At 51.6% G+C, this 13,723-nt stretch overlaps 1 protein-coding gene across 1 annotated transcript in view; it reads right to left on the bottom strand.

Annotated features, from left to right (window-relative positions):
* The window catches only part of Dnmt3a (DNA methyltransferase 3 alpha), a 108,671-nt gene that overhangs the window by 43,043 nt on the left and 51,905 nt on the right, over positions 1-13,723 (bottom strand). Inside the window, exon 4 of the mRNA XM_036170452.1 lies at positions 4,252-4,519. Within this exon, the coding sequence (XP_036026345.1) occupies positions 4,252-4,519 (268 nt within the window). The remainder of the gene's footprint in view (positions 1-4,251; positions 4,520-13,723) is intronic.

Raw genomic sequence — 13,723 nt, 5'->3', positions numbered from 1 at the left:
GAACGCTGGGCGGTCACTGGCTCTCTGCTCTGAGGGCTCCCTCTGCAGACCCAGGGTCCCATGGCCAGGTGTGCCTTCCAAAGTGGCCCTGGAGGATAGGGACATGGCCCCAAGACACCTCAGGTCCCGGGGACAGGAGAGGTCAGGGGCCTCAAGTATATCCAGCAAGGCCCATCCCCAAGTTCTCTTCACAATGAGACAATATCACAGTGGTAGGACAGATGTTAGACTTAATATACGCACTGCTACAAGACCATATTCGTCCCCATGCTCAGCCTGAGCAGAGCAGCCTTACGCTGACCCTCAGCCATTCCTCTGTCTGCTACCAGGATTCCTGTATCCCAGCCTGGCCGCCAGTGCTTTAAGTAGCTGAGGAGAACCTTGAACTTCTGATCTGTTTGCGTCCACCTACCAAGTTCTGAGACTACACCTACCTGGCTTCCCTACTCTCTTCCCTGTAAGAAAAGCAGAGACAATAAGGTCTTCCTCACATGGCACAAGACTGAAGTGGGTGGATTCTCAGACAGCATGAGGACCTACAGAGCCTGCACTTGGCTCCCCAGGTACTACTGACACAGCTAGCCCATGGACCACTGGGCAGTGAGGGTACAGCACGTCGTGCGGTTTAGGCAGGCAAGATGGGTTTCCAGGAAGGATAGATGGAACTCTGTTGTGAGATATCTGATTACACGCTATAAAGATATGTCACTGTGATTGGTTTAATAGAAGACGAAATGGCCAACAGCTAGGCAGGAGGTATAGGCAAGACTTCTGGACAGAGAGAGCTCTGGGAAGAAGAAAGGCAGAGTCGCCAGCCGGACTCAGAGGGAGCAAGACACGCAGGACGGGAGGTAAAAGCCACAAGCCATGTGGCAGCATGTAGAGGAATAGAAAGGGTTAATTTAAGTTATAAGAGCTAGTTAGAAACAAGCCTAAGCTGCAGGCCGAGTATTCATAATTAATAATAAGTCTCTGTGTCATTTATTTTTTGTGAGCTAGAGGTCCAAAGACAAATCCATCTACCACTCTCTGAAAAGAGTCTTGGAAGGCGGGAGGCTGTGGCTGACTTTCTTCCTTTCTCATTTGAAATCCTTGGCTGGGCATGCACTGTCAGCCCACTGCTGGAGCAGGGATCAGCCTCCACACACCAGCACCCAGGCCAGAGCGGCCAGGAGGAGGCTGCTGCACACCTCTCTTGGATATCTAGGGTCACTCAGGAGTGCCCCCAAGGTCAAATGGAAGTTGAGACTCGGGGTGTTTGTGCCTATCATGCTTGGACTTGTCTGAAAGTTCCCAACCCAGCTTATCAACTCCGCCATTTCTTGCTCACCTCCCTCCATCTCTGTGGCCACCTCCCTCCATCTCTGTGGATCCATTTTGCTTCTCAGGGCAGACTGCTCCCTCCCCACACCTGCAGCAGCCCCCTGACTTCTCACTCCACTTCCCAGCCCCTTTGAACCGTTGGGGAATCTACATGGAAAGTCATCTTTTCCAATCACAGTCTGTCAGGTCGGTCCCGAGAAGGCAGCTAGGAAAGACTGGTTTGGCCACCTGCCACCCACTCCCTGCCCACATCCTTCCTCCTGGTGGCTTCTGCCAGGTCCCCATGCCCCATTCTCTCACCTTGGAATCAGTCTGTTCTCACTATTTCCTCCCCACAGCCCTCACGTGACAGGCTCCAGTACATCCGTCCATTAAGACAGAAAAACTGGGGCCAGCTTAGGTCCTGATGTCCTAGCTCCTCACGGCCCTGTATTCCCTTACCCTAGGAGCACTGTCCTCTGTACACAACTGCACATTTGATTTTGTTATTAATTTGCTTTGTTTTTGAGAGGTGAGGCCGGCCTAAAAATTGATGGGCAGAGAATGACCTTAAACTCCTGACTTCCCATCCTTTTCCCAAATCCTGAGATTTGGACACTGTACCAGTTAGTGTAGTGCTGGGAATTAAGCCCAGGGCTACATGTCTAGTTCTAATAACACATCTGAAAGGGCAGAGTCTCTACCAACTGCAAGGTCCTTGAGGACAAGAGCCAGGTCAAGTTCAGGATGGTCTCCACAGGCCGGCACAGGACCTGGCACACGCCAGACATGCTTAGTGAACACTTGTTGGCTGAGTGTGTGCCTAAGAACCAGAATATAGACAGGGAAAGCCTTAAACAAACCCTCAGGGTCAAAGAGCAAGCAGCCTTGGAACTCTGGCTCCATCCTGCCTAGCAGGAGGGACTGCCCTGGCCCTGGCTCCAGGCACCTGCCTTGGTGTGATCCAGCACTGTGGAGGTGAGTCACAGGAGCACACTGTCTGGCTGAGCGCTCATGCATACCTGCCATTGTGAACTGCAGGGGGTGGGGCTCTCCTCCTTTCTCCTTTCCAGCTCTCCCAACACTCCTCTGAGAGCCGGGATAGCTCCAGAGCCACACAGTTCAGGGCACCAGAGCAGAGCAGAAGCTCAGGAGCAAACATTTACCAGGCCTGAGTTGGAGGGTTAGTTCAGTTGGTACAATGCTTGGCCAGCATGTGTGACATCCAGTGCCCTGGGCCTAATCCCCAGAACTACATAAAAACAGGCATGGGCAGCCAAGATGGCTCATCAGATAAAGGTGCCTGTGGTTAAATCTAACAATCTCAGTTTGAGCTCCATCCCAGGGATTTACATGCTGGAAGGAGAGAACAGAATCAAGGTGTCCTCTGACCTCCATATGTATGCTATGGCACGCTCAAGTCTCTGTCTTCTCTCTCTCTCTCTCTCTCTCTCTCTCTCTCTCTCTCTCTCTCACACACACACACACACACACACACACACACACACACACACACACGCGTAATTAATTAAAATAGGCATGGGGTATATGGTTATATGATCCCAGAACTCAGGAGGTATAGGAAGCAGGATCAAGTTCAAGGTTGGGGCCAGACAGTGATGGCCCACGCCTTTAACCCCAGCACTCGGGAAGCAGAGGGAGGGAATATCTGAGTTGGAGACCAGTCCGGTCTACATAGTGAGTTCTAGGCCAGCCAGCGATATATAGTGAGACTCTTTGAAAGAAAATAATAATAATAATAATAAGTACCAGAGGCCAGAGGCCAGGTTTGGAGGCATGAACAAGGGTCACTTTCTAAGCTGTACTTTCTCCCTGGACTTAGGACGGGGTTGTAACACCTCTTGAACAAGACCATTTGGAAGAGCAAACAGAACAAATGTAGAGCGTGCTTTGCACATGGTGGAGCATCACAAATATTTGCTGAATAATGAATGAAAGAAATTTCAAAATAAGTTTGGAAACCTCTTTTTCTGGAAATATTCCCTCTTCTGCATAAATATTAGGTTTGGAGTCATGCAAAATAAGTTATGCCAATTAATCAATTTACTCATTCCATCATACACACTTGGAAGGAAGGCTTTTTGAAATTAAAATGCACATATGCAAAACACCCTGGCAGGGCCCCTGAGTATCAATGTGATAATGGAGGAGGAGGCGCTGTGTAAACTGTGAAGCCCTGTACAAATGCTAGCTGTCCTCATTACTCACTTGTTTACAGCTTGCTTGGCCCTGAAATCTCTGGCTTAACCTGAAAGAGAAAAGTGGGCAACTTTCCAAAATTCCAGGGCCCAGGCCACCAAGTCCCCAGATGGAGAGGTCTGAGCAGGGCAGTGCGCAGGCAGCCTCCTGCCGCTCTTCCCTCCGTATCCGCTGCCACAACTGACATGGTGGCAGTTTACCATGGAGTCAACCAAACTACAGTGTGCCAGGCAGGCTCTCTGCACTGGGGACAGGGAAACATGGTCTGTGTGGTCCTCATGAGCCTAGGCAGGTCATGTCTAAGAGTAAGCCAGCAGGCCAGCTGGCAGTGGAGGGAAACTGAGGCACACAACCAGCATAGAAAGTAGGGGGGCACTTATTACCCCAGCTTAGCATCCCTTGGCATTATGCAAACCCACTGTTGCCCGGGGCAAGAGCCAGCTTTCTTCCTCCCCACAAAGAGCCAAAACTCCAGATTTTCATGTGGAATTTCTTGATTTTTTTTTTTTTTTAAGACTGGCAACTAATGTTTAACTGTTTAGCACACTGGGTGGGCCAAGTGAACATGGACATGGGCTGTATTAGCTTCTAGACCATTGCCTTGGCAAGCAGATGGGCAAGGTCAGCTCCCACCTTTGCCCATCTTCCTGAAACCTGCCACGGACCCGAGTCTGTGACTCTCAGGGGCTCAGAGGGCCCAGAAGAGGTTTCCCTCAGGCTGGGACTCACCCTCCTCCGCAGAGGCTCCACGGCCTTCCTTGGTGGTACAACAGCCATTCTCCACAGCTCGGGAGGATTCCGGTGGGGTCTCAGTTCCCTCTCCTTCTGCTGGGGCCCCACCCTTCTGCCCTGCAGCTGGGCTCCCCTCCTCAGGTTGGGGTTCACTCCGTTTTTCCAAGTCTCCATTGGGTAACAGATCTGAGGAGCCAGAGTCCTGGGCCATGGGCTGAGACTTGCTGGTCACTGCGGGGTCCTTGGGGGTGTCACTGCTTTCCACCTGGACAGGTGAAAACAGACAAATGTAAGGGTTAGATCCTGAGTTTCTAATGACAGGCAAGTGTGCCGTGAGGTTACATGTCTCCACGCCAGCAGATGGAGTCACAGGTTTGCTGGCACCATCAGAGGCTTCAGGGAACTGTGGAAATTAAGCAGGTGGGTCTGGTCCCACCACCCCAGAGATACCACACTGCAGCCCAACTCACTAAGACTCCTCTGGCTTCCCACTTCTAAACCAACGATCCTGCAGCTCGGGATGTAACCCAGCTGATAAAGTGCTTGTCTAGGATGCATGAAGCCCTGGGTTCGATACCCAGCACTGTGTAAACCAGACAGAGCGGTGCACACCTGTAATCCCAGCTCTCAGCAGGTGATGGCAGGGAGACCATCCTCAGCTACATTACTAGGTTTGAGAGCAGCCAGGGCTACATGAGACTTTGCCTTAAGACTAAAAGCTGGCAAGATGGCTCCGTTATGCAAGCCTGGTTACCTGAGTTCAATTCCCATAGTAGAGAGAACCTACTTTGCAAAGTTGTCCTCTGACCTCCACACACACTGTGTGTGTGTGTGTGTGTGTGTGTGTGTGTGTGTGTGCGCGCGCGTGCCCTACACAGATGAACATAATAATCAAAAATATAACAAGAGGGCTGGAGAGATGGCTCAGTCATTAAAAGCACTGGCTGCTCTTCTAGAGGACCAGGGTTCAATTCCCAGCACCCATATGGCAGCTCACTACTGTCTGTAACTCCAGTTCCAGGGGATCTGACATCCTCATACACACATATATGCAGCCAAAACACCAATGTACATAAAATAAAATTTAAAAATATAGAAGAAACAAAAACAAGACAAAAATTTTCCTCATGCTCCATCATTGAAACTGGACCCTTCCTCGGAAAATTCCAATGAATTCCACCAGATCAACTTCAGAGGCCTGGAGGCTGGCCTGGCTTCAGCTCTCACAGACTTCCTCCCATGCGCTCGTGGTGGGGGAGGGGCAGGGGTGTCAAAGAAGTCCCCACTAAGAAGCATTCTCTGGACCTGAGCTAGCCTCACAGCACTCTGTGCCCAAATCAGGCCTCCATAGGGTCTCAGACCCAGGCTCACCAAGGCCCTAAGCAGTCTCCAGGCTGAGCTGCAACTGCCCTGGGCATAAGTCTGCCTGGAAAGACAACAGACTGCTTCATCCCCTGGGGCTTGAGGTCAGAACCTGCTAAGGCGCCAATTGGTGGAAATCAAATCAGGATTCACTCACTCAGGCTGTCCTCACATGTCCCTGTACAAGGGGTGTGTGTGTGTGTGTGTGTGTGTGTGTGTGTGTGTGTGTGTGTGTTCACGTGCTCTCTGTTCTTGCTCATCAGGAGGCAAGTGGTCAGGAGATCTTGGCAGACTGGAGGTGCTTGGCTCAGGGTCCCTGCCTCAGGCAGACACTGCTACCTTCATAGGCACTAACGTGTGCTCAGCAGCCCCGCAGTTAGAAAATGCTCAGGGCCAGGACGTGCAGAGCAGGAACAGAACTGGCACAGTAAGCCCCAGGTGAGACCTGAGCCAAGCATGGTGGCCATGCCAGGAAACCCAGCATCTGGAAGGTAGAGACAAAAGGATCAGGAGTTCGAGGTCACCCTTAGCTAAGGCCAGCGTCAGTGCTGGAGACTCAGTCTCAAAAATCCAAAGCAATCACACCCAAAGTAGGCTCCCTCCCCTCCTGTCAGGTAAGGTGACTACACATGATCAATGAATGCTTCACCCGAGGCTTTGCTGTTCTTGGCTTCACGTGGTCCAGGCCGGCCTTGAACTCCTTATATAGGTAAAAATGGCCCTGCACTCCTGACCCTGCTGTCTTTGCCTCCTGTGTGGTATGCATCACCTTGCCTGGATTTTTTTTTTCTATTATAAAAGTAATGGGTCAGGCATGTTGGCACAGAGGTAGAGGCAAGCAGACTTGTTTGTTTGTTTTTTGAGACAGGGTTTCTCTGTGTAGCTTTGGAGCCTTTCCTAGAACTCACTCTGTAGACCAGGCTGGCCTCAAACTCACAGAGATCCGCCTGCCTCTGCCTCCCAAGTGCTGGGATTAAAGGCGTGCGCCACCACCACCCAGCTGCAGGCAGATTTCTTGAGTGCTAGGCCAGGACAACATAGTGAGAATCTTCTATATTAACACCCCAAGTTACTTCCTCCCTGAGAATCATTATTAGCAGCTTGACAGATATCCCTTTCAGTCCTCATCCCCACCCTCCAGAAAAACAGGGTCTCACCATGGAGCTCTGGATGACCTGGAATTCAGAGATCCATGTGCCTTCACCTCCTGAGTGCTAGGTGTCGTGTATGGGAGCCTGCTCGGCCTTTTTAGGTTTTCTGTTTCATTCACAGACTGGAGAGATGGCTCAGTGGCTAATGGTTCTTGCAGAGGACTTAGGTTCTATTGCTAACAACCACATGGTGGCTTACAACTGTAACTCCAGTCCCAGGGGGTCTAGTCTCTCTTCTGGTATCCACAAGCACCAGGCATGTACATAGTGATCATACACACAGACCAGCAAAGCACTCATATATATAAAATGATTTCAAGAATTAAATATAACAAAGTTTCATATAGCCTAGGCTGGCTTCAAACAAACTATGTATCTGAGGCTGGTCTTGAACTCCTGATCTTTTTTTTTTTTTTTTTTTTGGTTTTTCAAGACAGGGTTTCCCTGTGTAGCTTTGCGCCTTTCCTGGAACTCACTTGGTAGACCAGGCTGGCCTTGAACTCACAGAGATCCGCCTGGCTCTGCCTCCCGAGTGCTGGGATTAAAGGCGTGCATCACTGCCCGTCAACTCCCGATCTTCTTGCTTTCACATGCCAAATGCTGGGATTACAGGCATGTGCCAAAGGGCTGGACTTCCCTTTTAGACTTTTCGCAGTCACACGTAAGTTACGCATTTATCCACACAGTCCTACGCCTAACGAGATCCAAGACCGTGTTTTATCATGCTACCCATACAATGTTCCACAGCTCACTTCTCCCCTGATAAGTACAGTGGCATCTCTCCACAGCCGTGCACATGGCTCTGCCTCCTGCCTGGCGGATGCTCTGTGACTCACGCCAGCCGTCGGTACCCGGGCTGATCCGTTTCCTGCTGTAGTGAGCTCCAGTTCTCCATAGCCAAGCCTATCTGCAGGGCAGTCCCTGGAGGACAGGCTGGGCTAAGTGTAGAGAGAAATGCCAAACTCCCTTCAAAAAGCCTACAGGGCCAGCATATAGCCCGAGAGGCACAGACTGCTAGCCCCTTACCTCGCGGCCTCCATTTTGGGTTGAGGATGGGAACTGTGACTCCATTGCTACCTGGTGAGGGACCCCGAGGTGACAACAGGGACCAAAGCCCTGGGAGAGAATAGCAAACCCAGTGTCCCTCGACTATGCCACCCCCTGAGGAGCCCAGCCGCTGGCCTCCTGGCTTTCCCCCTGGCCTCCCAGGCTACACAGCTGGCTCTTCATCTGGGAAAGAGAAAGTGTCGAGGAGCTTCATTATTGCCTGCCTCAGCAGCTGGGGGTTCCGGAAGGCTGCTGCATGGAAGAGGAAGTGCCTGGTCAGAAGGAGAAGGCCTCCACTGGCCTTGCCAGGCTGCTGCAGCTGCTGGGCAGCTATGTGAAGGAAAGGGGAGCGAGCAAACAGATGACCACCCACTTACTTAAGCGCCCATGTCATGTGTCCAACCCTCCCCGGGGCTGAGACTGCACCTTGCACCTTCTTGTGTCAGTCTGGCCCCTGCAAGTCTGAGTCATGCATGAGAGAAGGCCATGCCTCACTGCCCCCATAGACACTTTCTAGGAACCAGCGGTGCTGGGTACCACAAGGCCAACACGCGCTGTAGGGAGGTAGGCACAGGGCACACTTGAATAGAGCCAGTCTCTCACGGTTGCTCTCTCTTTTAGCTCCTTGCTGCCTGCCCTACAGAGCTGTGTGAGATCATCCCACAGAGGCTTACTTCCTGCCTGGGGACCACGTGGCCTCCTCCGCCAAGGACTCACTTCCTGTTGCTGCCAGCTCCACAGCCCAGGAAGGCAGGAGGGCTAGCTCTGGGACCCAACCTAGCCCAAGGGTTCTCTGCCTGGACACACAATCTTTCAATCACACCACGTAGGTACTTCTCCACCAGCCCTGCCCTAAGGATCCTCTTCAGCAGTAGTATCAGATATACTCAGAAGCGGGAACCGACCACGCAGCTGCAAGCCTAGGATCAGCTCAGTGGCTGAAGGGTCTACTCCTTCCTATTGGTCCACACCCCTCCACCCCCTTTTGGCGCCGGGGATTAAACCCAGAGCCTTCCTTGCATGTATTAGGCAAATGCTTCCAATGAGCCCTATCTCCAGCACCATTCCCGCCCCTATGCTCTCTTCCTAACCACTCTGCTCTATCTTTGGTTCCTACCTTGTTATTTTAGATTGGTTTCATCTAGTCCAGACTAGTTTTGAACTCCTGATCCTTACCTCCCCGCCACCAACCCTATTTAGTGTGAGATTACAAGTGTGCTTAGTTTATACAACGCTGAGGTGGGACCCGGGCTCCGGGCATGCTAGGCAAGCGCTCTACCCACTGAGCTATGATGTCCCCAGAACACTTCTTTTCCTTTTCTGGTTCTGATAAGTGATCACTCAGCCACTGACCTGGATTCAAGTGAACTCATGACTCCCACACACCGTAGTAAACCCCTGCTTCTCCTTACTCAATAGAACCCTGGGCCAAGCATGGCCGCTCCCAAGGGCTCTTGGGGCCTGGGTAACTGGGCAGGGAAATCCACCTACAGGAACTACCCAGAGGAAGGAATCAGGCCTACAGTCAGTGAACTGAGTAGGGTTCCAGTTTCTGGGAGGAGCTAGGGGCTCACTAAAAGGGGCATTTTAAGAGCCAGACTTGGGCTGGAGAGATGGCTCAGCGGTTAAGAGCACTGGCTGTTCTTCCAGAGGTCCTGAGTTCAATTCCCAGCAACCACATGGTGGCTCACAACCATCTGTAATGAGATCTGGTGCCCTCTTCTGGCCTGCAAGCATGCATGTAGGCAGAACACTGCATAATAAACAAACAAACAAATAAATAAATAAATAAATAAATAAATAAATCTTAAAAAAAAAAAAAAAAAAGAGGCAGACCTGCTCATCTAGCCTTTGTTTCCTCTCTTCCTCTGCCCCAATCAGCTCCTGGACTCTTGGGACTCCTGGGACCCAGGGACTTGGTTTGAGCCAGAGCCAGTTGGACACAGAGCAGGACCCCACCAGCGCTCCATAAATATTCCCAATCACTCCATGAATGGCAAAAGACTAGGTTAAAAGGGCAAACATGCAGCTCCTGGAGAGCCCAGAGGGAGCTCTGGCCCCCAGGCTGCCATGTCAGATGCAAATGTCACACCAGCTGTTCCTGTTGGCTTGTTTTGAGGAAGACAGCACAGCCCTGAAACAGACATTCCACTGGTCACTGCCGGCCATCCCAGCATCAGAGAGTCAACAGCAGCATTGAGTACCCCTTCTCTTTCCCTGCAGAACTGGGGGTCGGGGGGCACTCTGGAAATTGTGACACTGAGATCCCAGATTTCAGTCAAACTGGGTCCCTTTGCCGTTGCCTGTCTCTTCTACCCAGCATGCCCCATTCTGGGTCTGTAAGCCCCGCCCACAGCCTAGGTGCAACTCCCAAAACCCTTGTCACAGAGATGGCAGATGTGGGCAGCTGCTGGGCCCAACCTGCTGAGGACGACATTCACCTCTAGAAGTTCTTAGAGTTTGCTGGCCTTTGTCCCCCTGCCAGACAAGACCTGATCTATCCCTGTCTCAACTTTCCCCTGCTTCCTCGACACCCAGCACCCGCCTCAGCCTCTGCTTGGGGCAACACATTCTGAGCAGAGTTCACCAGTGGTTTCTGGCTGGGGAAACACTACTGCTCCCCCTCAGGACATCTGGCAATGTGGCTGGAGATCATTTTGGTGTCACATGTCGTCACATGCTGGCAGCTAGTGGATACAGGTCAAGCATGCTGCTGCACACCCCACCATCAACCACGTATGGCCTTAAGGAATACATTAAAAAACAACAACAACAACAACAACAATTCCGTGGTAGCTGGGGCTATGGTGATCCATATACCCTGTAATCCCAACACTTAAAAAATGGACACAAGAGGATTGATACACATTCAAGGCTGGTCTGGGCTATACCGACCCAATGATAAAGTATATACAAAATCTGCCATTTTAACCATTTTCAAGTATACATCAGCTACGTTCATATTCTGTGACCATCACCATCATCCCCACAGAAGCTCTGTACCCCTGAAACAGAAACTCACTCTGCCCAATAATCATTGTTCAACTTCCCATCATGTAAGGAACAATGCAGATACCCCGGGAGGTCTTGGGATAGGCCGTGATCTGTGCTCTTCAGAACCCTCAGCCTATGCACAGCCCCCACAGTCCTCCCCACATAGATGGCAGATGTGGACAGCTGCTGGGCCCAGCCTCACCCCGAGGAGCAGTGGAGTCCACTGTGCCCTTCCCTCCTCCATCTCATGGCAGGCCACACTGTTTACAGAGATCTCACTCTCTCATTACAGTATTCCCCATGCTGGGCTTAATGGCTGGCTTGTTTATTGTATGCCTCCCTACTGGACTGTGCTTTAGTGATCTTTTCCCTTCTCTCTACCCCAGCTCCCGAGCACCCAGCAAAAGGACCTGGCATCCATTCACTTATAAAACCAATAAACTTATTTATCCCGGGGATCCTGGGGCAATATGTGGAGTTCAAGCTTGTCTGAGGAAGCCGGTTCCAAGGCTGGCCCCGGCTCGCACACACCTCTCCTATTCCTCAGCAAAGCTCCCAGGTTGGCTCTAGCACAAGAGAGACACCCGAAGGTCAGCCTCTTCCATAAGAGGCTCCCTTGCTCAGCCTTCCTGGAACAGTCACATGCCATGGCTTTAGAACCTAGGTGACTTCTCCGACTGTCTCCTACCCAGTAGAATAGCTAAAAGAGTCAGTGGTGTGGACAGGGCTGGCAGGACAGTGAACAAGGAGGGTTATTCTAGAATCCCTGGCCCAGGCCTGGCTACTGCCCGCCTCAAGGCCTTCCAGGTTCTCCTCATGACTTCTGCCCAACTCTGCCGATTCCCCAGAGACCTTTCCTCGTGGTGGACTCAGCCAAGAAGTAACTAGTAGGCTCCATGCCAACGGGGTCTGAGGACAGGCATGTCCAGTGATTGGCCAATCCAGCGACATACAAGTCCAGCAGGGATACCTGTCCACCTGCATGAGGGCCTAGCTGGGCTCTTCAAAGACAGCTGCAAAGGGTTTTGGATAGGGCTGGAGACGTGGCGAAGTGGTTAAGAGCACTTGTTGCTCTTGCAAAGGACCCAGGTTCAGTTCCCATATGGTGGGGCTCACAACCATAACTCCAGACCCAGGGTATCCAATGCCCTTTTCTGGTACTTCTGAGCAGTAGGCACACATGTGGTGCACAGACATATATGCAGGCAAAACACACACACACACACACACACACACACACACACACACACACACACACACATCAAACCTCCCCCCACCCCCAAGACAGGGTTTCTCTGTGTAACAGTCATGGCTATCTTGGAACTCACTCTGTAGACCAGACCTTGAACTCACAGAGATCCTCCTGCCTCTGCCTCCCAACTGCTGCGATTAAAGGCGTGCGCCACTGCCGCTTGACTATAGGCAAATTTATAAAAAGGTTCCAGGGGAACTGAAAGTTCCTTTGAAAGAAGCATTGTATATAGGACAGCCGCATAAGAAAGGAAGTCCCCTTAAAGCCACTTCTGAGGGATGGAAAGATGGCTCAGCAGTTAAGAACATTATTGTTCTTCCAAAGGACCCAGTTCAATTCCCAGACTCACATGGTGGTTCACAACCATCTTAACTCCAGTCCAAGGGGATCTGACACTCTCTCCTGGCATCCAAAGGCACCAGGAACACACGTGATGCCAACACACATGCAGGCAAAACACCCATACACCTAAAATAAATAACACTGAGAAATCATGCCATCACCTCCCCTGATCATTCACTGCCCTTCCCAGGCGTCCCAGCTTGCTGATGTCTTTCCTGGGGTGGAAAGACCTGCCATCTGTTGCTTTTATTACTAAAAAAAAAATACCCGACAGAGCCAACTTAAGGAAGAAAAGTTTCGTTCCAGGATGCCATCCATCATGGGGGGGGGGGGGCAGGCAGCCGCTCACACTGCGTCACAGTCCAGAAGCAGATGAACCCTGCTGCTCAGCTGGCTTTCTCCTTTTCATCCAGGTCAGGATCTCAGCCCATGGAATTGCACCTCCTTCCACATTCTGGATGGGGCTTCCCAGTCACTGGAACCAAACCAGCGCCTCTCCCTACAGACGTACCCAGAGGCGTGTCTCTTGGGTGAGTCTCAATCTCGTCAAGTTGGCAGCCAATGTGAGGCATCACATGCACACAGCACTCCCGGTGAGGTGGAGGAAAGGAAACAGGTCTACAGCTCCCCCAGGGTCCATGCGCTGGCCATTGCAGCATGGTGGGAGAGAGGCTGGCATGACCAATGCATGTGAATGAGATGCTTACTGGAAGTGGCCCCTAAAAATGTGTGATTCTGGGGAGGAGTCAAGACGGGGCACAAAGGGAGGTGGGTTTTTGTTATTCTTTTAAATTCATTGGAAAGTCCCCCAATAATACTGGTTAGCCTCCCACCATTTTTTAAAATGTCCCCCAATGTTGGTGTGGAACCCAGGATGCTTGACAGGTGCTTACCACTGAACTACACCCCCAAAGCTATGACCAGCTATGATTGCAATCTCTACTGACTCTATTTCAGAAGCCCTGGTCTCCGACAACAGACATTGTCCCTGCTGTACCATTGTGAGGCCTGTGGCATCTCCTGACACTGTGCCTGCTGTACCATTGTGGGGCCTGTGGCATCTCCTGACACTGTGCCCACTGTACCACTGTGGGGACCTGTGGCATCTCCTGACACTGTCCAGCTGTACCATTGCGGGGCATGTGGCATCTCCTGACACTGTCCCGCTGTACCATTGTGGGGACCTGTGGCATCTCCTGACACTGTCCCGCTGTACCATTGTGAGGCCTGTGGCATCTCCTGACACTGTGCCTGCTGTACCATTGTGGGGCCTGTGGCATCTCCTGACACTGTGCCCACTGTACCACTGTGGGGACCTGTG

Source organism: Onychomys torridus, chromosome 21 (assembly GCF_903995425.1).
Source record: "Onychomys torridus chromosome 21, mOncTor1.1, whole genome shotgun sequence".
NCBI lineage: Eukaryota > Metazoa > Chordata > Mammalia > Rodentia > Cricetidae > Onychomys > Onychomys torridus.
This window is presented reverse-complemented; position numbering and strand designations above follow the sequence as displayed.